This window comes from Lissotriton vulgaris, chromosome 2_2 (assembly GCF_964263255.1).
Source record: "Lissotriton vulgaris chromosome 2_2, aLisVul1.2, whole genome shotgun sequence".
In the NCBI taxonomy this organism is placed as follows: Eukaryota; Metazoa; Chordata; class Amphibia; order Caudata; family Salamandridae; genus Lissotriton; species Lissotriton vulgaris.
In genome coordinates this window covers 214,986,096-215,011,442 of record NC_141688.1, presented here as the reverse complement: position 1 = coordinate 215,011,442, position 25,347 = coordinate 214,986,096, and the positions used below count along the sequence as shown (strand labels likewise).

Below are 25,347 nucleotides of genomic sequence, written 5' to 3'. Positions count from 1 at the left end.
TGAAGAGCCTCCTCAACGAAAAGTTAAGGAACATTTCATTTGGAAATTTTTTGAAATCCCACCTGGACAAAAAAAGGTAAATGCTCCAAAGTGCAGTGCAGGATCTGCAAAGAAGAGCTGTCACGAGGTAACCCTTTGAAAAAGTACTCTTTTGGGAACTTCACAATGATCCGCCATGTCCAGAGGAAACACCCCCAGAATTTTGCCCTGGAAAGTGTCAGGGCTCTGGCACAAGAGGTTCCCAGTGATGGGGCCTCTACATCCACCGGAGGAGCAACTTCTTCTGGGAGGGGGCAATCACAGGAGCAGGTGCCAAACATTCAACCTGCATTTAACCATGGAATCGTCAGATGCAGATACAGCAATCAACTCCTCACCTATGGGGAGCAAAGTGTCCAGCTCATGGTTCGAGCATTGGAGAACCATCACTGCCCTTCCCACCCCTAATTTTTTTTGGTTTTTTTGCTCCTGTTGAGCAGTTTCCATTACCTGTTTTTGTTCCTGTTTTGAAAAAAGAAGAAAACCAAAAGTTCTTTTCAGAACTACCTCCAATTCTCATCAAAGAGCTATATTCTTAAAAAAATGAAAAAGAGTAAGTGAAATAGAGTGCATTGATAATTGAAAGGAATTGAGTAAGAAAGAACAGAAAGGTATGAGAGGAAAAAGAAGTGAAGTAGGAGGACTGAAAGAAGGTGAGTGTTAGGAAAGAAAGTTATGAGAAAAAGAGTGAATATGGGGAATGTTGATATTCAATGAAAATGTTGAAAAAGAACAGGAGTGTTGAAGAATAAGAAAAGATGCATTGCTGGAGTTTAAGGTAGGCCTCATTTATGAAGCCATGCGTCACTTTAACGCCACCAAAGCATCACTTTTTGTGACACAACATTCCAATAAAAAATGCACCTTATTTATTCATATTTACAAAGTGGCGTTTCTAGGTAAATACATCACTTTGTAAACCCCTGTGCCACATTATTCCTACGTCAGGTGTAATGTATGCAAAAGGGACGTATTGACGCAAGAAAGGGTCGTAGAGGTGACACAGTGAATAAACTGGAGGCCTCATTTCTGAAAAGTGACGCATCGCTACGTGAAAACAGCGATGCGTCACTTTTCTGGGCGCACTCCTTATGACATTCCAGATATGTCATATTTAATTTATGACTAATCAATTCGCAAGGAGTTACAAATACGTCAGTATTTCTGACGTATCTGTAAACACAAAATTGACACATTACTGGAGTGCGTCACAAAAGTGACGCAACTCCAGTAATGCGTCCTTTCACATGGGAAAAGCACCATGTGAAAGGTCTTGCGTCAGTCTTACACCTGCTGTGAGGCAGGCGCAAGATTTTGACGCAACAGCATCCTAAAAGTGACGCAGTGAAATCTCATAGATTTCACTGCGTCACTATTACAAAGCTTTTTGCGGGGGAACACCCCCTCTGCATACATTATACCTGACGCAGATATATTGTGGCGCAGGGTTTTAAAAAGTGACCCATCTACCTAGATGCGTCACTTTTTAAATATAGCGCAACGAGGCGCATTTTTTAACACCGCTGGTGCGATGCGTCACTTTTCTGTGCGCACTCCTTACTACATTCCAGATGTGTCATATTTAATGTATGACGAATCATGTCGCAAGGAGTTACAGATACGTCAGTATTTCTGACGTATCTGTAAACACAAAAGTGACGCATTGCTGGAGTGCGTCACAAAAGTGACGCAACTCCAGTAATGCGTCCTTTCACATGGGGAAAGCACCATGTGAAAGGTCTTGCGTCAGTCTTACCCCTGCTGTGAGGCAGGCGCAAGATTTTGACGCAACAGCATCCTAAAAGTGACGCAGTGAAATCTCATAGATTTCACTGCGTCGCTATTACCAAGCTTTTTGCGGGGGAACGCCCCCTCTGCATACATTATACCTGACACAGATATAATGTGGCGCAGGGTTTTAAAAAGTGACCCATCTACCTAGATGCGTCACTTTTTAAATATAGCGCAACGAGGCGCATTTTTTTACACCGCTGGTGCGATGGTGCTTTCCCCTTGTGAAAGGACGCATTACTGGAGTTGCGTCACTATTGTGACGCACTCCAGCAATGCGTCACTTTTATTTTTACAGATATGTCAGAAATACTGACGTATCTGTAACTCCTTACATGATTCGTCATACATTAAATATGACACATCTGGAATGTCGTAAGGAGTGCGCACAGAAAAGTGACGCATCGCACCAGCGGTGTAAAAAAAATGCGCCTCGTTGCGCTATATTTAAAAAGTGACGTATCTAGGTAGATGCGTCACTTTTTAAATATAGCGTAACAAGGCGCATTTTTTTACACCGCTGGTGCGTCACAACAAGTGACGCACAGGCAGCGCAAGGCCTTCATAAATATGGTCCTGGATTTTCCCCGTGCTTCGCTCCCCGGTGCGCGTACCGGGCGCTCCCCCCGCGCAAATCGAAATTTTTATTTTTTTAAATGCCCCGCAGGACCCTATTTTAGCCCCCACATTAAACCTAGGGGGTCAGGATGGGGTCTACCCTGCCCCCTTATGGTCAATTCCCCCCTTTGTTTTTGCCACCTCTTGTGTCTCGATTTTACCGAGACACAAGATGGCGGCCGCTCCAGACTGTTTAGAATGTTTACAGACACCCAAGAGCCAATCCGCTTTCTGCGTGCAAGTCGCGTGGCGCGCCCGGTGCGCTTCCCGGAGCGCGTACCGGGGCGCGCCTATAGATATATATATTTTTTTGAACCTAAATTACTCAAAATCCACTGGAGCACATATCTTGAGACATAGCAAAGCACATCGGGCTACTAGTCCGTACAATTTTGCCAAGTGTGATGTAAATCCATTCAGCCGTTCGAGCTAAAAGTGAAATCGCCCGCCCTATGGAAATTAACATGGGGAAAACGCGTTTTGGGACCCCCCTTTTATCTCGGCCCCCGCTTGACAAATCCCCCCCTCCCCTCCCCCCCCTGCCCCCCCCCCCCCCCCCCAAAACTTTCAGGGAAAGAGCGGAACTCGACGAGGCCATTTTGAGGAAATTTTCAGGCAGATTCGTCAACTGGTGCCAGATTTATTATTTTTATATATATATATATATATATATATATATATATATATATATATCGCTATGCAGGCTCAAAATCCTCCCCAGTCAACAGGGAAGAAAACAGCACTCCCGGAAACCTTCAGCAAGGCAGTATGTTTTATTTTGTGGACCGACGCATTTGGGAAAGACTTCCTTCTTCGGTGTCACAGGAAGTGACACAGAAGAAGGAAGTCTTTCCGAAACGCGTCTGTCCACAAAGCAAAACCTACTGCCTTGCTGAAGGTTTCCGGGAGTGCTGTTTTCTTCCCTGTTGACTGGGGAGGATTTTGAGCCTGCATAGCGATATATATATATATATATATATATATATATATATATATATATATATATATATATATATATATAATCACGGACATAGTGGTCTGCTGACCCCAGTAGGCCACCATCCGTCTAATGGCTACAAGATCTAATGTGTCGCAAATTGTGAACTACCCTATTTTATGAGTAAGCATTTTTCTCGAACAGGTGTTTGAATCACAGCCTACGTTTTTGCAAATCGCAAGCTTTGTAACTGCAAATAACCTTTATACAAAGCCCTTAGTCACTTGAGTTAATAATTTTTCTTTGTTTTGCAGTCTGCAGTTGGCTTTGAATATCAAGGCAAGACAGAAAAGCACGCGTCCCAAAAAGGTAATGCAAGTACTGCCAATCTGCTACACAAATTGCATGAGCATTATGCTAAAATGATATTTTGACAGAATAAGGAGCGAGTCCTCAGTGGAGTTTCATGTACAGATCAGTGAATGGGCCTTGAAATGTGCAGGGTGATTTAGAAACTGCACACTGTATTTGAGATGGATAGCAATATTCAGCTTTACCCTCCACATTCCCCAACATCTGAGGACTGTGTTTTGTGTCGTGTATTGGTTAGTCTTTTTTCATTGTCCCTTCAGTAATATTTGCTCTTTAGTTTACAACGGGCAGTGTGAACCGGTGCCCTGTGCTCAATTCGAGCACTGCAACCACTAACTCTGATATGAGCGTTGTGCTACACGACCGCCAACTTGAGCACTGGGTTTGTTAACAAAAGCTGGTCATTCTGTTGTGAAGTGTTAGTCCTACATTTGTAAGTTTTCCAAGATTGAAGGCTACCGGCTGTAAATTTACAGGAGTGAAAGCAAGTATTTCTGACTACGAGAAATTTAACTAGTGTTATTTCGACACCAACACCTGACTTAATAGACTTATTTTCTATTTCTCTTGACATCAGTAAGTTTTTTGGTTTGGAAAACTATCTGGAAATTGTTGTTTATCCTCCATTTTTACATTTTAGGTGTCCACCAGCTTTCTCTAGTAAACCCAACCCGAAACGGCCACAAACTTTGTGTACAGGATTTATTTTGAATCCTGGCTGCAGGTTGCCTCCAAAAGTCACATTTCAGAAACACGTTGGCAGTATATGACATGGAACATATTTAGTCAGCCCTCAAATCCGTGATCATGGGCAGGCATCTGCCCCTTTTAGTCCCAATAGGATATAGACCGCAGATAACAGCCTAAATGTTCTAGAGGTTGGAGATCCATGGGTTGTAGAAAGGTCCTTGGTAAACATTATTTTACAAACCTGGGGCTCTTTCAGCTTCCGAAAATTGTGCACCCTGGGTATTCAAAGAAAGCAAGCCAGTCCACATTGCAGCATCATGGCTAAAGTTGGCATCTTCTTCTGGCCACACGATTAAACAAGGCTCTTGGCCCTGTAGATTTGCTTGTAGGCTTGTAACGTTGAGGGAATATCCGCCCTTGTTTGTTTGTAACCTAACCCGCTACTAAAAGGCATCCCATAAGCGTTCGGGCCGAGTGATTGTGCGGATAATATTCGGTGAGGCCAGGAGCAGCTCCTGCTCGGACTCCAGTGTGCTGCAACACAAACTGCCATATATTTACCTTTATTCAACCATTGAGACTGACGTTTTTTGGGTATGCTGGTACTTATTTAGTGTGAATTGCCTGGTGTAACTTAATATATTTGGGTCCACCTTGTTTAGGTGCTTTGCCTCTGTATTGCACCATATTTGTGTTACATGTGCGCAGCCTCTTAATGTCCTTCCTAGTTTACTTCATCTACACTGATCTTTCTTTTTATGCACTCGGACTCTTTGTTGTCTTTCTAACTTCTCTGATTGTCTTTGTGGAGTACTGTTTCATGTGGGTGCACCTTCTTTAGATCTCTCTGGTTTCTTTATCTCCTGTTTTGATGTTTTCGTTACATGCAGCCGCAGTATGTCACGGTTCTTCCTGTTGCTTTGTCTACTTTCTGGTCTTTGAAAGCGAAAACTGAGCCTGGTCCTAGAGTGAATTGTCCTTTTTATGTGTGTTGGACGCAAAATTGACTCTTGCATTACTCTTTACGTTCTTGACCCCAATAGACTATTCAAGTGGCTTTGGTGGAAAGTATGGTGTACAAGCTGATCGGGTGGATAAAAGTGCCCTGGGATTTGACTACCAGGGGAAAACTGAGAAGCATGAATCACAAAAAGGTTGGTAAGAATTAAGCTGTAGGTTGGTTTACTGTTACTTGGGCCGACTTTTGCAATCCAAGCTTTCGGTCACTACATAAAAGATGTTGTACTGCATGTTCAGGCAAACATTTGAAATGGTGAGGTACATACGTTTTACATTTTAGATATGACTTTAAGTAAAACCTATATCAAGAGTTTCATATTTCTATACCATTTTTGGATCTTCTTGGTGTGTGAATTGTGCTTGCTTATGAGTATTATTGACTTTCAAAACCCATTTCCAATGAATGATGGTTTAACAGTGGCCCACTTTATACCGCATCAGTTGTGCTATTTAGGTGGTGACCAGGCTGTTGTATAAATTTGTTTGCGACTTCAAGGGTTGACTGCTTTTATTATGTGTGGCCATACCAGGAGTCCAGTTATATTTTAAATAACATTTAGTAAACCATTTTTAAATAGTACGCCCATACAACTCTAGTGTGCTCATACATACTGGGTGAATGTTACTTTCATTTTAATGTATTTTGTTCTAGGTCATGTATTGTTTTTCAAATTCTGCCAGTGAGATATTTTTGCATGAATTTGACTTTTGCTTATTAATTATTTCCAGAGAATCCTTTTAATTTGCCTAATCATTGCTGCATGACATCACCGGCTGGGCTTTACCTAAAAATTTCTCATCTCCATAAATAAATGTCTGGTTACTATTTTTGTAAGATTTTGATTTCTAAATATTAATCTTCGCTATTTTTCATTTTTCAAGATAATGCTGCTGGCCTCTAAACCTGTCCCTAGCTATAGTGTGATTAATTGGGCAGTATAGTGATTCTTTCATGTGAAGTGATCAGTGATGTGGAAGCTTGCACTGGGTTATTACTGGTTAGACGTGCCATGGAATGCTCCAGAGCAAAGAACTAACCATGTCCAACATTGACCAAGAACTTCTCACCTGCCATGTTTTCCAATTTCCAATTCGTTTAGTGTAAATTTATCTTGGGGGTAGCCTGAAAATCTGACGTAGATCCAGGCCTCCTGGACCGATGTGGGATACCGGATGCAAACATTTACCTCTTAATACTTCTTAAATGCTATGTGTGCTAAGAAGAGGCACACCTTTCGTGAACTTAAGTCTTTGCTCTCTTGCATCATGTAGACTACTCAAGCGGTTTTGGCGGTAAATACGGTGTGCAGTCTGATCGGGTAGACAAGAGTGCCCTAGGCTTCGATTACCAGAATAAACTTGAGAAGCACGAGTCACAAAAAGGTCAGTATGTCATGTGTTGGTAGGTTTGGTTCTTCTGCCTTTTGGATATATTACATAATGTGTAACCACAAACTACACCTATGGGACAGAAATGAATTTTGTTATGGGTAGAACCATTTCATTTTATTTAATATTGGGTTCCAAAAAGGTAATAGCCCAGAGCCCTATCTACACATAAGTTAGCTAGATGTGCCTGGCTGATCTCCCAAGACCATCATTATTTTAACTGCTGCTACATCTAAGCATCGACTACGCTTCATGTAAAAGCATTTGGGCTAAGATAGCCCACCAGAGATGCACGCAAGTAGATCTTTCTCTGGTAAAACTATTGATCAACCTCACCCTGACTGTGTAACATTTGGCGGGGAATGAGATCAGGGATACAATGAAGTGGGATTCGGAATAGAAGAATGGTCGATTTTTTAATTTGTGAAATGACAATACATTTAGAATGGGTTGTGCTCATAGCACAGTCATTGCACAACGTTTTAATAACGCTGCTGGAGGTTCAGGATAATAGACAGGGATGTCTTAGCTGAAGTGGTGAGCATGTCAGTCTGTTGAAACAAAGTGTGCTTTCATCTTCGATTCTGTATGATCTTCACATATTATAATATCCATTTAAAGTGCACATTTGTGTGGCCTCTCTATGCTGGTGGTTAACGATAAGCTGTCTGGGGTCACACAAGGCTCAGGTCTGGGCACACGGATCTGCTTCTGGAAGAGTGTCTTGAGGGTAGTCGAAGGGTCGAGTGTTGTCGTGTGGATTTAGCTGTAAGGGGTGTTCGTTGTGGTATTGTGCATGGTCATTACAGGATTGTGTGTTGTGTATATATGATTGGTTCTCGCTTGCCATGTACCATACTGGGTGGATCGGTCGCTAGGACATGCCTGCTAAGCATTAATTTCTAAGGCCGTCATTTCAAGTGGTCCATGGGGCTACAAATATGGACATTGGTGCTGTGTTACTAAGTAGAGTAGCAACATTGCTGCGGGTGGTGTATGAATGCAAACCTTCCTTATTTGTGGCTCTTTTGCTTTGCTGTGTCGTCATGATTGTGGGTCTAGTTGAGCATGGATAATTTCCCGCTGGTATTGTCTGAGCTCGAGGTTGACTATTGAGGATGAAGTATCACTAACCTTGGAGGAATTCGTACATCACTTGTTGGGTGCCTTCTGTCTACATCTCTTACATGTTACCCTGGATGCTGGGTTGAATGATGAATGATTTTTGTTCAGTCTGAAAGAAGCTGTGAACCCATTAGTTCCTCTCCGCATCCTTTTGAATGACTAATTCCCGAGTTATCATACATCTATATTGACCCTGTCTAGATTTAGACCATTTGTACAACCTAACCAATTGTTTCATTTTCAGATTATTCTAAAGGCTTTGGGGGCAAGTATGGCATTGACAAGGACAACGTGGACAAAAGTGCTGTTGGCTTTGAATATCAAAGCAAAACCGAGAAGCATGAGTCTCAGAAAGGTCTAGTACCCTTGATTTCTTGGATTTGTAATCATTGTTCCATATTTTGTTTCCAAGTAGCTAATTTTAAACTACACATCATAGGCTAATCTGCTATAATCTTGGACAACTACTACACATGCTTGGGTCTACGTCTCTTTGAACTGGAGATGTTTACCCCTTTGCAAAAGCGTCTACACATTTCATAATTTAATAAAATTATATTACTTATATACTTGCTTTTTCTTTGAAGGTTCAACACTGATGCACCATTGGTGTTTAGAACAGCACAATGTCTTACTTCGGTTACCTCTATATGTTAGTCTTTGCTGCAAGTCGGGTATATTACAGCTTGCCTATTGATTTATATATAGATATAGATATATATCTATATATATCTCCAGTTACCACTCAGGTGAGTTCCGACACCACAAAGAGAGACTGACTCCTTGATTTATTTCTGCTACTGCCGGCTGCAGTAACATAATTATTTCGCATCCATTCATTAAATCTTTATTTTGACATGTTTCAGTCATAAAAGATTACAGTAATAACAGTATAGATGAAAAGCATAAGATTAATTAGATTAAAATGAATTTGTCATGAAATGTACACAGTCACTGTATAAAATCACCCCTGGGTGCCGCTGTAGTACGAGAGGATCCTTTGGACCACATTGCTAAAAGGAATTTTGAAAGTGCGAAAACTATATGTGGTGATTTATCTGTCTTAAGAACTCTCGGTGCTACAGAGCATTTATCAAAACCCAAGTTCTTGCATAAGGGTACAAGCCAGTACTTTCTAGCTTTCCTATAGGCGGGGCAAAAGAGCATATGCATTTCGTCCTCCTTGGACGCACCACACCCAGGGCAAGATTTGCTCATGGAAGACGACCACTTGCCTACAAATACCCCTAACAGTAGTGATCCATGCCTCCATTGAATGTATAGCTTCCTTGCACCTACTGGGTAGATAACATTCAAAAACTCCTCAAAGGCAAAAGAATGTTTGAGTGTTAGAAAGGTTATTGTCAGGGAGCCAGCTTTAGAATCTTGCAACCATTTATTCTGTTTATAGTCCATAAAAGATTTCGCAAGTATTTCGCCGGAGAACCCCCTGCATGCCTGTTCTGGATCGTACCAGAGGTCCAGTAGTCCCATTTTTCCTAGTTCGTTTTTCACAAATACAAGCCAGGGGATTTTAGCTGCGCTAGCATGGCTCAGCACACCCTTCAATTCGTGCCTATAATTGCACAGTTCTGGTGTTATCCATATCCTGCGCCAAAGCATTAAGGGTTTCAGGCCAGCTCATCCTGGATAAAACTCAGTCCTAAGTCCAATCTCAATGGAAGGAGAGGAGTGCTTAGGGGGAGTGCAAGTAACTGCCTCATAAACTTGTTCTCCACTTTGCCGATGTCAGAGTTGCAGCAGTGCCCCCAGAGTTCCCCACCATGAGGTGCAGATGCCCTTGCCTTAACTTTGTAGATCGCCAAAGCGGGGCTCACTCGTTTAAAAGTGGATGTATTTGCCATTTTAAGGATGCCACCAGCTAACTGGGAGAGTTCAAGTTGGGCTTTCACCTGTTTGGGACCCCAAGAAAGATTTTCATTGATCGTCACCCCCAGGTATTGGAACGTCTGTACCCTCTCCAGTCTGACACTACCAAGAAGCGGTGTTGGGCGAATGCGTGCCGGGAGACTGAAAATCATATATTTGGTCTTATCAGCATTGATTTCCAGTCCCCAACAACGACAGAAGTCGATAAAGCCATCCAACACTCGCTGAATCCCCATAGGGGACTTGGAAAGCAGGAGGGTGTCATCAGCAAACATTATCGCTGGCATCCTCCTGCCTGCCTTGGTGCATCATTATTGGGAACCGCGTCCAGGTGAGCTACAACACCGTTCACATAAAGACAAAATATGGTTGGTGCCAGGACGCACACCTGCCTGACCCCCCCCTGGCGACCGGAAACCGGGACGACAGCACCCCTTCCCTACCACATCTAACCTGAGCATAATTCTGTGTATGTAGCCTCATCAGGGCGGCCAGAATTGTATTCGGGACTCCCATGTCCTAGAGCACCGTCCACAATTTGCCCCTAGGTACTAGGTCAAACGCGGACCGAAGGTCTACGAAGACAATATAGAGGCTGCCACCCCCCAACGTTACCGTCTTCCAAAATAACATTAGGAGGCATAAAATAGGATGCACCATAGATGTTTTTTTTCTAAATCCCGCCTGGTAGGGGCTGAGGATGTCGTGCTCGTCAATCCATTCTTGTAATCGATCCAGGATTAGTCGGGCAAACATTTTTTGAGGGAGATCTATGAGGCTGATGGGCCTGTAATTGGTTGGGAGCAGAAGGGAACCCTTCTTGAAGATTGGAACAATCTCTGCTCTCAACTAAGTACCCGGTATATCCATGCCCCCCAAAATCGCGTTTAAGAGGGCACAAAGGTAGGGGGCCCAAATCTACGGTTGATCTCCAAATAGATCACCGGGAAGCCTGTCAAGGCGAGGGGCCTTGCCCGTTGCTAACTTACCTATGGCAGTGTAAACTTCTTCAACCGAGAAGTCTAACTCTGTACCTTCCCCTGGTCTAGGTGTATTTACCAGGGAATGTTCTACACCTACGACTGCTGCGTATAATGACTTAAAATGAAGCTCCCAGACCCTGCCTCAATATTGGATTCGAATGCCGATCTAGGCTCTCCTGACCCTGAGCTAACTATTGCCCAGAATCTGCGTGCATCTCTGCAATCTAAAGAGAAGGTAAGATTGGACCATTTTTCCATATCCCACTCCTTATTTAGCCATATACAGCGTGCAAAATGTCGGACAAATGACTCGTTTCGGCCAGCAAAGTGGCCTTGTTCACATAACAGCGCCGCATGGTTATGACGTTTAAAAAAGGCAATGCAGTGACCATGTGATATAGTGACTACCGATACAATGGAAAGTGAGGAAATACTCTGTATAAAAAAACTACTGAAAAAGGCTCACAATGCTGAATACAGAATTCGCTACAAATGCATTATGTCCGGATATTTTGTCTCTCTTCATGGACAAATGTATAAAATGTACCAATACTATCTATCTATCTATCTATCTACCTATCTCTAAACGTACTTTGTGATTGTAAAACGCAGTCAGGGATTAGTCATTAACAGCTGTTGTGCTTAGAAATCCACCTTGGCATCTTACAACCAACATTGATCGTTGCATTATAATTTCCCCTGGCGATTGGATAAAAAAGAACATGTTAAATGTTCTTTGAGGGATGCCCTTGGTATGATTATAACTTCACAAATGCAGCAAGGTTCTGCCAACCCCAAAAAACCTTTTGGCCAAAACCTAATAACTGCTCAAATGCACAAAATAACTGCTCAGATGCAAAACAAGAGCCTCCAACTTATTGGACATTGGGGACAAAATTCAATAGCTGCAAAAAAAAAACCTATTGCAGAAATAATACGAAGAAAAACTTTGCTGTTACTTGATTATCAGTTGGCCCAAACCTGATACTGCTATAATGGATCAATATTGTTGATACTATCTGAATAAAGGGAGCTTCAACAGTGCATACACATTGTGTTAAAATATTGCCTAAACACTTTCTAAAAACTATACACCTGTGTCAAAACAATTGCAATAGTAGTGGATTAAAAAAGTGCAGTAAAAAAAGTTAAAAAGCAACCATTGAGAGAAGGCAGCATAGTTTAACATTGACCTCCAATAATACAGTCTCCGTATACAAGGAGGAAAGATGATCATACACATATAAAAATTACAAAAGTTACTGACTCGAAAAACTTACATGCTGAACCTCTTTAATTAACCTAAAATGCAATGAACTGAACAGTGTGGTCGCATGTCAGTAAAACAGTCTTTAGTATAAAGAAAGTGCTTATCCCTTGGAAGTTGTAACTCTAAATCAATTCAGTGCCTCTCATAATGGGTAAAGGAGATATAGAACTTGGTGTAATAGTGATCAGAAGGATATTACAGATAATTCTATAAATCTTCGCTTATGTTTAACCCTTTAGGTGCTTTGGTATCAAGTTCTACTATATACTTAGTCTCTAGCTGCCTCAGTTGTTTCTCGCGATTCCCCCTCGTATATTGGCTGGGAAACTGTATATATTCTCTGAGCAAAGCATCCTTTACGGGGGGAGCGTCTTGAAGCTGGTGCCGGTGGCAAGTCAGGACAAGCTCGCAAAATCTTGCAAAAGCAATTTTCTTTTGACAAAAGACACTGCACTCTTCTTGAAGTTGTTTCAGTTCATTTTGATCTGTTTCCTTCTTCCACCTACGCATTTCGAACCAACATGTTTGCTACCGTGATCAGGAACCTAAGTCCATGGTTTATTTTGCTTTTTTATTCAGTCACCATTTTGCCTTTAATGATGCATTATGGGGTTTGTAGTTACTTCAACATGGATGCCAGCTATTTTATAGCCTATCCATGTGTGACTCCAATTTTAGGAGTCTGGGATTACTTTACCTCCAGTGAGATTGTCAATTAGCTACCAGTGTGGTTCATTTGGAGCTAGCGATAGAGAGCACAGATGTGGGATAATCATTGGTATGGTTACCCTTAGTACATGATATTACCATTGGTAATAGGTGTTTCTCACTATATAGTATTGGACTAAGTGTCCATTACGTGATCATTATTGTTGCTCACTATATGATATTGAACTGAGTGTCCATTTTCGGCTAAGTGCCCAGGACTGCAATCCCTATCACATAAAGGTGTTTCATTACGGACTCCTACGAAGGTAAGGCACAATGGATACCAATAGTTAAAAAAGAATATAGATGTATAATTTAAGTATTATACTTCTCAAATTTTAATCCATTTGCCTATATGTGTGATATGTACATATATACAGTGGTCTATAGTGCAGTAGAAGAGGCGATAATGTGTTAAAGAGACAAATAGAAAAAAAGTGAGTAAAAAAGTAGGAGAGGTAGTGAGTCTAGAGCAGGAGCTTTTTATAAATGGGGCAAGATAAGATTTATCTTTGTCACAATTGATGCAATTACAGATTATGGTTTTAAATATTTTAATAGTTCATTTCTGATTTCTGTATCCTATTTACAAGTGGACATGCAGTTCTTCATCCCCGTTTAGTCCCCACGGTGTTTTAGTCTTGAAGCATATTATTAATTTGGACTACAGACGTCTCAATTTTGAATGCGGTTACCACCTCTTTCACATTCATTGATGATTGCAAGTCCAGAGTATTTGATATCTTGCCAGATTTTGTAAATGTTCGGCTATGGCATAACTGTGATCGTTGTTTTGGATCGCTCGTATATGTTCCAATATCCTCTTTTTTTTAGCGGACATATGATCGAGCCGATATATTGTTTGCCACAGTGACATTCAATCAAATAGACCACAAACTGAGATTCGCATGTTATTTTGTCTTGAACTTCAAACGTTCTTCCTTTTTGGTCTTTAATGGTCTTAAGATTTTTGCCTATCTTGCATTTAGTTATGCCCTTCTGTCTTTTTTCCAGCCAAGTTTCAGATTTTTCATTCTTACAATGACTATTGACCAGTGTATCTTGGAGGGATGGTGCCTTTCTATAGGAGATTAGCGGTCTCTCTCCAATCAGACACCCGATGTCCGGATCTTTTTTTAGCACACTCCAGTACTTCATCAGGGTTTTTTTGAATTTTGAAGTTTTTTTATGGAGTAAGTTAAAATTAGTTGAGGTTTGTCAACATCCTCTGTTTTACTTCCATCTTTATTCCTCACAATTAGTGTCGGCTCTGGTTCTTGATCTAGCTCTTGATTCACCCCGTATGATGTCGCTGTTTTTGTATCCACGTTTAGCGAAATGGGTTTTTGTTTCTGCAAATTTTTTCTCCATTTCGCTTTGCTCAGAGCAGTTTCTTTTCATACGCAGAAATTCACCATACAGAATGCTCCGCTTGAGGATGAAAGCTTGTGCCATGGAGAGCTCTGTTCGTTGAGGTTTTCCTGATGTATACTTTAGTGTCCAAAAAGTCAATTTCTTTCTTTTGTATGTTGTAGGTGAATTGGAGACCAACTTCATTCTGATTCAAAATTGCTATGTACTCTGTGCTTTTGCTTCAGACCCTTCCATAGCAGGAAGAGGTCGTCGATAAATCGCAACCATAATACGACATCGGTTGTGTATTCATTTTCTCTTCTCCAAGCTGTGTTTCTTCCACCAACCCATGGTGATATTAGCAAAGCTTGGAGAGAAGGAAACGCCCATAGCACATCCACATTTTTGAGAGTACAAATGCTTGTTGAAAAGAGAAATTTTATTTGTCAAAGTTTCATCATGTCCAATAACATATTAGTATGCTGTAATTCACCTAAGGCGGTAACATTGTCATTCAAAATAAAAATGACTATGTTGAAGAGGCAAACCGACAGCTAAGTGATAAAACCAGAACCAACCCCATTGCTGAAATGACAAGAGATGCACACAAGTGAATATCTGAATGGCATGACACAGGATTGAGTCAAGATGAGAGACTTCTTAACAATATCCCATCCAATAACACCAACGATATACTTCTTGCCAAAAATCCATAAGACTGCACAAACCACCTGCCCGTCCGATAGTTTCCAGCTGTGACTCACTCTATGAAAACATTGCCTCATATGTTGACTATTGTAGGAGGGCGGGTTTTATAAACCGGCTTGGAGGCGGTAGTGGTGGTTTAAAGGATGAAGTTTTATTGAAAACAAATGAAGAGTTGACAGGGGTTGGTAAAGGTTCCTTGGTATTTTATTCTTCTTCGGATGTCTCCGGGGATGTGGTGGAGGGTGATAGGGCTTCTGTGGTGGTTTTCTCCTTGGCTTCAGGACTTGGTAGGTTTTCCCGGTGGCTCATAAGAGAAGGGGGAATAAAATGAGGGAACCGTGAGAATTGGGGTAACAAAATATGTAGTACTGAGCTTCCCTTCACCACACCTTTTTGGTGTTTTTTGATAATAAGTAGGGGAGTGACGGAAAGGCAGAAACTGGTGAATATCGAGGCAAAGATAGATCCAGACTAGGAAAACAGGAAAAGGGAGCAATGTCTTACTGTGCCTAGGAAGGAGGAAAAAGAGTGCTCAAAGTTCACGGGTCATGGAAAGGGGATATGAGCGTTTCAACAGCGCGCCCTGCAATTTACAAGGGGTAAACCTAATCTTCACACAGCCCACACAGCACTAACAAGGCGTGGTCCGAGTATTCTGTATCAACCCTTTTCTGCAATAGTCAATGCGCGGCCGGCACAGGTAAAACAACAAAAAAAACCACTAAACAATAAATCCCTCCCAATCTCCTTTCCCACCTACTTCCCAAAACTCCCTCGAGCTGATGTCACTCACCGACCCCGCCGCAACTCTTCCTAGAGTCACGGCCGTTCTCCCGCATCCACCGGACACCACCAGTCCTTGCACCAGCTGTCTTCATCCACGTCCTGGTTGGTGGGCGTCTCGGTCTCCAACTTCTCGGGTACTATTTTCTGGCACCTATAGTTCCCACTCCGAGTTCGTTTATTAAAGGCACTGAAGATTTCCTGAGAATTATAATGGAAACTGAGTGGCAACCGGAGTACCTATTAGCTGCAATCGACGTTGTATCCCTATACACGTCCATCAATCATGACGTAGGATTTAAAAGCCATAACATACTTTTTGAAACAGCGCCCCATAGGTGAACTATTATTATGCTGTAAAGCGCATGGTTATGCCATCTTGGCGTGTCCCTGCTCTACAGTGAGAGAGGAGGTAGCAGCACAGTCTACGTTACCAGGCGTCCGCGTGACTAACCTAAGAACAGATAGGTTTTAAGCGCCTTCCTAAACTTAACTTCAGAAGTCTCCATCTGGAGTTTTAAAGAGAGTTTGTTCCAGTTCTGAGCTGTCAAGAACCGAAGGCTATACCTCCCATTCTGGCCTTCTTCACCTTCGGGACTTTCAGCAGGCCAGTCCCACTCAATCTCGGCGACCTACCCGGCACATAGCTGGTGACAAGATCCCTCAGATATGAGGGACCAGTGCCCTTAGTGATGCGATGGCATGTACTTAGTGCCTTCAACATCACTCTTTTCCTTACTGGGAGCCAGTGCAAGATATGTAGGGCTCTTTTGGAGGCAGCCCTCCTCGGCTGCATAAGAACCAGCCGTGCAGCGGCATTCTGCATAACCTGCGATCTACCAAGGCATTTAGCGGTGGCACCAAGATAGAGTATGTTGCCAAAGTCTAGGCGAGAAGTGATAAGGGCGTGCACCAGCGACTTCCTTGCCTCTATCGGGAGGAGATCCAGCGTTTTGCGTAGGTTTTTGAGGACTCCAAAACATTTCCCCACTACACGTCTGGTGTGCACTTCATAGGAAAGAGTGGAGTCCAGCCAGACCCCAAGGTTTTTTGCCTGGGTGCATGGTATAGGAGTCGGGCCCAGACTCTGAGGCCACCAAGCCGACGTCCAACCTGCCGGATCACCCCTACCACAATGCACCTCTGTCTTATTGCCATTCAGTTTCAGGCAGTTCTTAGCCATCCAGGAGGCAAGCTCCTGCATGCATGCCCTGAGATGTGAGGCTGCCACGTCTGGTCCCTGAGACGGGGAGATCACCAGCTGGGTATCGTCGGTGTAGGACTCTACCACAATACCAAAGCCCTGCGCTATCACCGCCAAAGGAGTTATATACAGGTTGAACAGGGTAGGGCTGTAATTTTATTTTTTTAGTGGCCAATCTGTATGGGATGCCCATCTGAATAGGACACCTATTTGAAGGGGACGGGCCTCATTTGCATTATGTCTGCGATGTGCATTATCCTATTAGGTGTTAGCTGGAGGAAGTGGTCTGATAAATAAAAAGGGTCAGGTTATTTAACCTCTGTGCCATATCCACATCCACAGAGACAAAACTCCACCAGCTGAACTCTTGTCTTTCCTGTACTTTTTCTGCAAAATCACAGCACCGTACGTTTCACAATTGCAATGGTCTGTGTGTTTCAGACCGGCAGCAGAAATTCCTTTTGTTAAAATCCTTATATGTATGTATGTAGCGCACCAAACTTCACTGGATCTGTGCTACGCAGTGACCACAGAGTTTTAAACCAACAGTGACTAAGGAAGGACCGGTCTACCTCAACAATCGAAAGAATGTCCAGTAACCTACCAAGAAACTCCGCTCGAAATACCTCTCCATAGCAGCCACCCGACTTATCTTCCGGACGAACAGCAGAGGCCACTCCTTCTCCCACTTACCATCAAAGACCTGGCTCAACCTCTCCGAGCCTCACCATCGCTCCAGCAGTCCAGAAAGGACCTCAAAACCTAGATGCTACACCAATAGGTACAGGCATTATCGCCTGTTCTACTGCACTATAGACGACTGTATATATGTACAGATCACACGTATAGGCAAAAGCACCACAGCACCTTGAGACCCTCAAAGGTGAAGCAGCCGTGCTCTACAAATCCTGAGAAATCGTATTAGCCTGCAAAGGAGTATAGAAATAGGAATATTGTTAGCCTAGACTGTTTCCATAGAAAGTTTCTCGTCTTTGAGTGCTGCACTAGAAAAGGCTTGCTTTGCAGTTTGACTTCTTGACTCTTGTGGAATTGAAACAGAGGTTGTTTGTCTATATCAGAAGTCGTTTAACTGTGGCGTGGCCCCCTAGTGGCCTTTATGGACCCAGGGAGTGGGAGGCACTATGCTCTGTCCAAAAGAAGCATTTACTATGTACTTGTGGAATAGAGGCAGAACTCATGCTGAAAATAGAGCTGTGTTTTTAGTGATGGCAAAAAGTGGCAGTGAACCACTGTGAAAGGGGCAGTTGGAGTGGGAATCAAAGTGGGTTGGGGGGATGGTCCATATATCCCACAAAGTCACTGTCCATTATTTCCGATAAATAATCCCACTGTGGATGATGTTCTTCTAGGGAGACCTGGCCTTCAGTACAGTGTTTCATGAATTAGATGGAGCCAATCATGTGTTTGTGTGGATTATGAAATGGAATATATATGTATTTGTAATTGCATTTATATGGGACCTATTATGCCTGAAGAAGCATTGAAGTGACTTATGCAGCCAGCATGCTGCTCCGGACCCAAGGTTAGTGGTTAGTCCAGTGTTGTTGGTTACTGTTAGTTATTGGGATAAGTCTAGGCATTCATAGCAAAACATCCCCTACAGTCATTCCAGCTACTTTATGGTGATCTTAATTAATAGGGGTTAGCTGGGATCGTTAGTGGGGGTGTGAGCTAATGCACTTGGATGGTGGAATAAATAGATGAGTTAGAGAACATTAGGTACTGTTAGTTTGCATTGGTATGAGTTTTAGAGAAAGGAGGAGAGATTGTGATATTGAAAATGAGTTGCGGCCATTTTGCCAAAATTCCGTAATAGGGAATAAGGCAACTACATGCATCAGAGTAGGTTGCACTCCGAGAGGAGGTATGCAGTGGAAGGAAGGGAAGGAGAGGGACATTTGTCAGAGAGGAAAGATAAATACACAATTAAAAGGAACGGTGACCATCCTATGTTTTGATTGAAGATTAGTTTTTATATGCTGAATTTAGTGAATGTAGAGATTATCAGAAAGCATGCAGTTTGAGGATAATTCACTTGTGAAGATTGTGCTGTAGTAGGTATTTTTGATAGCCTCTAGAATCTGGTAAACAATCTGTCAGCTGCTAGGCTGAAAAATAATGACTGGATGCATATGTCGAAAAATATCAAGAGGTCTGTTTACACTGCAGTCAGGGCAAGCAATAACTGCAAGATCATAGCAGTGTAAGAAAATACATTGGAACTAATATACACATTGACAAAAAGATTCTGCAAATGCTGGAGTGGATGTTTTCTGGTGTTTATCCTCCGGTTTGGCTCACAGTATTAATCACAAAGTAGTGTGGGATCCATTTGAATGTCTCTGCTTTGCTATGACAAAAGATGGAACGTGAAAACCGCATACCAGACAGTGGAACTGGTTGTACGGGGCTTATGAGCTGCAGATTGTACACTTTTGCATTAGATCGCCATCTGGTGGTGGGCTCTGATGTCTGCATGTTTTTGTCTTCGTAGAAGTCTTTTAGTCACAAGGTTGGTGACTCCTCCTTCGGTCGACAATGCGCATGGGCATCGATTCCATCTTTAGATTGTTTTTTCCTCCATCGGGTTTGGATGTGACTTGCTGCGGGTCTGTGTCGTTATCGAACCCCCTTTCGACACGCAATCACTGCAAACAGACCGTATTGTCTTGATCGGGTACCCATCAACGCGCATTCTTGATGACCACTATCGAAAAAACTACCAAAGCTTGCGTACTTCGACGCGGGCCTCTGAGACTACCCGTGCCGGCAACAACGTCCGTCGATGGAACGAACTCCCTTTAAGAAATTTACCTAGTGTGGTGCTAAATTCCCACACTCGGACATCCACTCCGTATGTAATCTGTGCCTCTCCCCAGAACATAGAGAGGACCATTGTGAGGCTTGTCTATCCTTCAAGTCCAAGAAAACCATACAGGATTGTCTAGCTCGGCCCCATGGCTCCATTCCGGACATCTTCCATCCAGGCCATACAGGCCTACTGAACCAGAACAGGAAGAACTAGTCTCGCTCTCAGAAGCAGATGACTCCGACGTCGTAGCCTCAGTCACCCCAGCTCAGCGGACCGTGAGTACCGAGACCCCTGCCCCGCCCAAGCTCATACCAAAGGCTCCAGTGACACCGTCGCCTCCGGGCCTAGGTCTACACCGAACAAAAACTAGGAGTGCCTCGCCTCCGGGCCCGGCTCTGAAGCACAAGGACAAGCCTTCCGACACCAGCCAGCCACCCCTCCGTCGGCACAGAAAAAACATTCGGCACCGAAACCGCCAAAAAGCCTCTCCGCACCGAAGACCTCTGAGCCGAAACCATCTAAGGAAAAGCCTTCCATAACGAAGCCTCCCAAACAGAACCATCCGGAGCCGAAACAATCCGCACCAAACGTCTCGGAGCCAGGGAAAGCTCCTAAACCAGACACTGTTGCTAAATGGAAGCATCTAGTGGGTTGATGTTGTGCGTGCAGTAAATGTCGAATTGCTTCCATTTTGCCGTAAAACATGCTCTTGTTGTAGGGTGTCTTGCCTCTTTAATAACTTTCATACAGTCTGAATGGAGATTAAGGTAGCCAAACTCTTAAGATTTCAGGTGCCAGATCACAACGTTGAGCTGATTGGGATCTGGGTGTCTCCATGGTCCTGAGTAAGAAGTTTGGGTGAGAGGTGCAGTTTTTTTGTGGTACTACTGATAGTTTCAATAGAGTTGTGAAACATGGTTGCCTTGCCCATGTTGAAGCAACTAGGATCATTGTGAGGGAATGTCTTCTGAGTTTACGCACCACTAACAGAATGAGTTGGGGAGGCGGAAAAGCGTAAGCAAATTTGTCTGACAAATTCATCCATATCGCATTTCCTTTGGACAATGGGTGTGGATACCTGCATGCGAAGTTTGGACATTTTGCGTTTTGGTGTGTGGCAAACAGATCTATGTCTGGGTGTCCCCGGAAATAAAGCAGTGTCAAAAGGGAAAAGTCCCCTGCAGGAGTATTGATTCATGTCTCTAAAACACCATAAAACCAAACGATTAGCTGAAGGTTTGTGACTTTAAAATTTAAAAGCTGCGATTTGAGACTTCAGAAAAGCCACAGGTCATATCCTGGGTATGTAAATATCAACTGTGACAAACTGTGCCGAAGCCTTAAATGTGGGCTAAGACACTAAATTGAAACGGGAAATGTTCTAACACAGTATTTCTTAACCTGTGGTCTGGGGACCACTGGGGGTCTGCGAAGCCTTCTCAGCTTGTCATAGACTGGTTAGAACATAAAATCATAACCGATTAATAGTGTGTGTATAATTAAGTAACAGAATGTACAATTGAAAATGTTAAAACGTTCTGTAAATCTGAAGCAATTTCCAATTGGTAATTAAGTTCCTATCCTTGATTCGTGCAAGCAGAGTAAGTACAACAAACAGAATGTAGTTTGGGCGATGCATAGGCTCAATCTAATTTAGAAAATTTCCAACCTTCCTACTAAAATTTATATTTAAAAAAAATAGTTGTTTGTGTATTTAAGTATTTCATTATTTCTGTATTTGTTTGATGGATGTTTGTGTCTGTTTTTTTGTGTGTATTGTTTTGTATTTTAAATCAAAAATGCTTAAGTCGTGGTCTCTGGATTCCAGTAATGACCTTGCGAGTCCCCGGATTCCAATAATGATAGGGTGAGGACCTCTGGTTCCAGTATTGGTTAAGTCGGGGTTCCACAGCAGTCAAAAGAAACGCTGTTGTAAAGAAAACACCCTGCATCTAACGACAAAACAAGAACCACATCATATTTCGAGCCACCCCCATCATATAGACCCTCCCAGACCACTAATATGGAGTCCTTGGGAAGCCCTAAAAATATTTGATATACTTTAAGACAATGGCCTCTTGTTATGCTCTGAACGAGAACCCAGCAGTCAGACAGTCGCTGGCAACTGGTGCCAATGCCATGAGATATAGCTTTAAGGATCTTTGATTGCAGGGTTCTCATCTCCAACTTGAGCTGATCAGAAGTGCCTACAATGAAAGTACCTTCTAGGTAGTGAAGGCGTACAGACCTGCTCTGGCCCTTGCCGGTCTGTAAACTCGGATCACTTTATTTCTGTGCCTGTTGAATCCCACATATCGCTATATGTTGTAAAACATGGACCTGATCTTTGCCACGGAGTATTCTGAACTTGTCTCTAAGGTAATATGTAGACACTTTGACTTAAACGAAAGTGTAGGAGACAGCGATCCTACCTATAGTAGCAATTTAAACTTTCCCGTATCAAAGGCATATTGTCTTTAGTTGAAGTCCTTCCTATAGGTAGTCAAAACCTTTAGATTTGACCTAAGGGTGGACATCGCTTACTTTAGAAAGGAGTCTGCACAAAAAAATTTCTTGATCGCTGTGGCGGAGGATTACAATCCCAGGATACTTGCGCTCCTTGTTTCAAGTACGGTATCATGATTTCTTGCAGGTAGGTTTACTTACTGAATATAGATTTCCTTTTTAGAGAACTAAAGTTATCGGAAGCCTGTGACTACCTTCATTGTGTAAACTCAACCTTTTGTTATGAAACGGTCACCGTGACTGTCATCCGCTGCAGTTACTGTGACCCTGTTTTGTGGTGTGTGGTTTCAGTGGTTGTGGGTTAATATGCATGCCCTGTTTCTGTTCCTTTTTGCCTTCTTTTCACCTGACCTATGAATATTGTAGATCCAAACACTACACCATTTCACAAAAGATTTCACAGTCCAAAAAGTACCTTTTGTCAAACGCTTTTCCATTAATGACTTGTGGATTTTTTGTGTGTGTAGACTATGTGAAAGGGTTTGGAGGAAAGTTTGGCGTGCAAACAGACCGACAAGACAAGTGTGCCCTTGGATGGGATCACCAAGAGAAAGTGCAGCTGCACGAGTCCCAAAAAGGTATTCTTTATTTCCTACAAATCCTAGGACTAGCACACATGTAAAATAGACTAGAATTCATAGGTCAGTTACTGTTTCTTCTATATTGTTGGTAACTCAAATTACAACTTACATTGGGACATTTGTTTTTATTTTTAAGCTTTGTATCACAATCTTTACTTTTTATAGGAGAGAAGTACGGTATGCATGACGATACGAGGGCCATTTCAATGCCGTCTGTTAGATCGCAGTTAGATCGCAGTTTTCCCAACGCAAGTTGTTACATCGACTTGCTCTGGAGGGGTGCTGGACTTAGGAATAGTGTAATAACTATTCCAACTCCAGTCTACATACAGTAGGGAAGGTGTTGGAAACAGTAATTTACACTATTCCTTAGTCTACAGCGCCATCTAGTGCAAGTCGATCTAACGACTTGCGTAGGGAAAACCACGATGTAATAGTACCACGTTGAAATGGATGCGTCGTAAACGATGTCTCCCGTTAATGATAGAGTTGGTTCAGCTCATTGAGCATTACAGCCAGGACCTGGCAAAATTCACTAAATCTACCTCTCAGAATGACCAGAATCTCAACAAGCAGGTAACCAACACTACGAATCTCAGCTTCTGAGCTCACATCACACTGGAGAGAAATGACTTGGCCTCAATTGGCCCTGATCCCGGGAGTGGACCCTTCCTTCCAGTAGCAGCATTCCGAACCAATGGACCGCTAATTTCCTATCTCATTTTGATGGAGCCAATCCTCTGCTCACCAGCATCTGACATCAACGTAAACAGCTTAGGTGCATCTTTCATTCAGCAGCCCGCATCACCTAATGCATTTATTTATTAATTTAATTTATTTTGAAAGTTTTATAGAGCGCGAACAAGACCCTTGCGGGTATCAGAGCGCTTTACATACATAGAGGTTATCCATACAAACAAAGAGGTTACTTATACAAACAAATAAAGCAGATAGATGAGGTAAAACATAACATTTTGAAATGCCCCAGTGCAGTATCCAGGTAAACTACACTGTGCAATCTTCTGATTACTCAACTTGCGCTTCCATTGGATTACATTGTTAATCTCCTGCAACGTCTGTATGACCGTGCAGTCTGGCCCTCACCGGACATGGAGATCAAGATCTCGACGTGTTGTTGAGCTCATAGGACTTGCAGGAAAGAAAGACAAGTTGTGAGGCATGATACTGATGCCCAAAAGGATGTGGAATCAATGGCAGTCCAGATTCAATAGGCTCTGTTCATTATCCACGTTTGCAAGCAGGTGACACCATTTCTTTAAGCAGCATCTCTCTAGAGTGCAACCACCCATGGTATTGCATTGCCCTTGAAGGGTGGTACCAGCCACCACCCTACATCCTCTACCCATGTTTCCACCAGAAGTTCTGCCACGGTGCTTCTCGTCCTCTAAGTGAGCCTCACCCAGCATAGGCATGCATATGTATATACATATGCTATGTAGATTTGTAAAACGCATTATCACCCACAAAGGTATCCTGGTGCTGAGCAGATGTGCGTTTCTAGACCTGTCTGTGGTAAGTTGGTTAATTTAAAATCCAGGTCTTCCGCTTCTTGTAGAATTCAAGAAGGAGGGCATCTGATGTGGTGTGTGGGGCCGGTCCATGCTTTAGGAATGATGTAAGAGAGCACCTGTCCTCCTGATCTGGTTCTGTGTATGTATGGGATGGTTGCGAGTAGGAGTCCCGTGGAGCAGAGGTGTCTGGTGGAAAGAGAAGCGACTGTTCAGATAGGAGGTGCCTAAGTTGTGTGGTGCCTTGAATGTGTGTGTAAGGAGTTTGAAATTAGTGGGTTTGCTTATTGGGAGGCCATGGAGCTTCCTGAGGGTTGTTGTGATGTGAGTTTTTCTATGTGGGAAGTTGAGCATGAATCTGACCCCCGAGTTCAGAATGGTTTGTTCTTTTCTTGTGTACTTACAAGCATGTTTCCTTGCTTCCAACTCTTAACATGGTGCCCAAATATTGTTTTTTTGGGTGCCTTTGCCACTAATTGGTAGTAGCCAGCAATTGAACGAATTAGTGCAACTGGTGTAATATTCCTTTCCATTCCACACTCTGCAACATCTGCTTAATCCCCTTCATTATCTTGACCATCAATCCCCATCAGAAGTGGATACAAATTCTGTCCCTGTATGAATGTAACTGGAATCTGCCTTTTGTTGACTTTTGATGCAAGAGTCCTTGATCGAGAAGCTTCTACAGGATACAATATTTATTCTGTACATTTTTACAGTACACTTGCATTCAGATGCACTTGGGTGTTGTCTTACCGCCCCATTGCATAGAAAATCTCCTGAATATTGTACTATGTCAAAAAGTAGCCAATCTAGCTCCCAAATGTAGAACGCGCGTACTTATAACGCATCCAATTTACTACTAAACTGTAGAATGTAAGACTGCTCTTTCACTAGCGCCCACCCCCTCTTTTAATTCATATTGTTCAATGGTTTAGTCCATAATAAATTATGAATATATGAAGACTCTTACTAGGAAGGCATTGTTTGCACAAACC

At 42.7% G+C, this 25,347-nt stretch overlaps 1 protein-coding gene across 2 annotated transcripts in view; it reads left to right on the top strand.

Annotated features, from left to right (window-relative positions):
- The window catches only part of CTTN (cortactin), a 211,206-nt gene that overhangs the window by 134,188 nt on the left and 51,671 nt on the right, over positions 1-25,347 (top strand). Inside the window, exons 6-10 of one of the 2 annotated variants that reach the window (XM_086959558.1) lie at positions 3,700-3,754; positions 5,491-5,601; positions 6,740-6,850; positions 8,226-8,336; positions 22,707-22,817. In XM_086959558.1, the coding sequence (XP_086815684.1) occupies positions 3,700-3,754; positions 5,491-5,601; positions 6,740-6,850; positions 8,226-8,336; positions 22,707-22,817 (499 nt within the window). The remainder of the gene's footprint in view (positions 1-3,699; positions 3,755-5,490; positions 5,602-6,739; positions 6,851-8,225; positions 8,337-22,706; positions 22,818-25,347) is intronic. The other variant, XM_086959559.1, reaches the window with a different exon arrangement.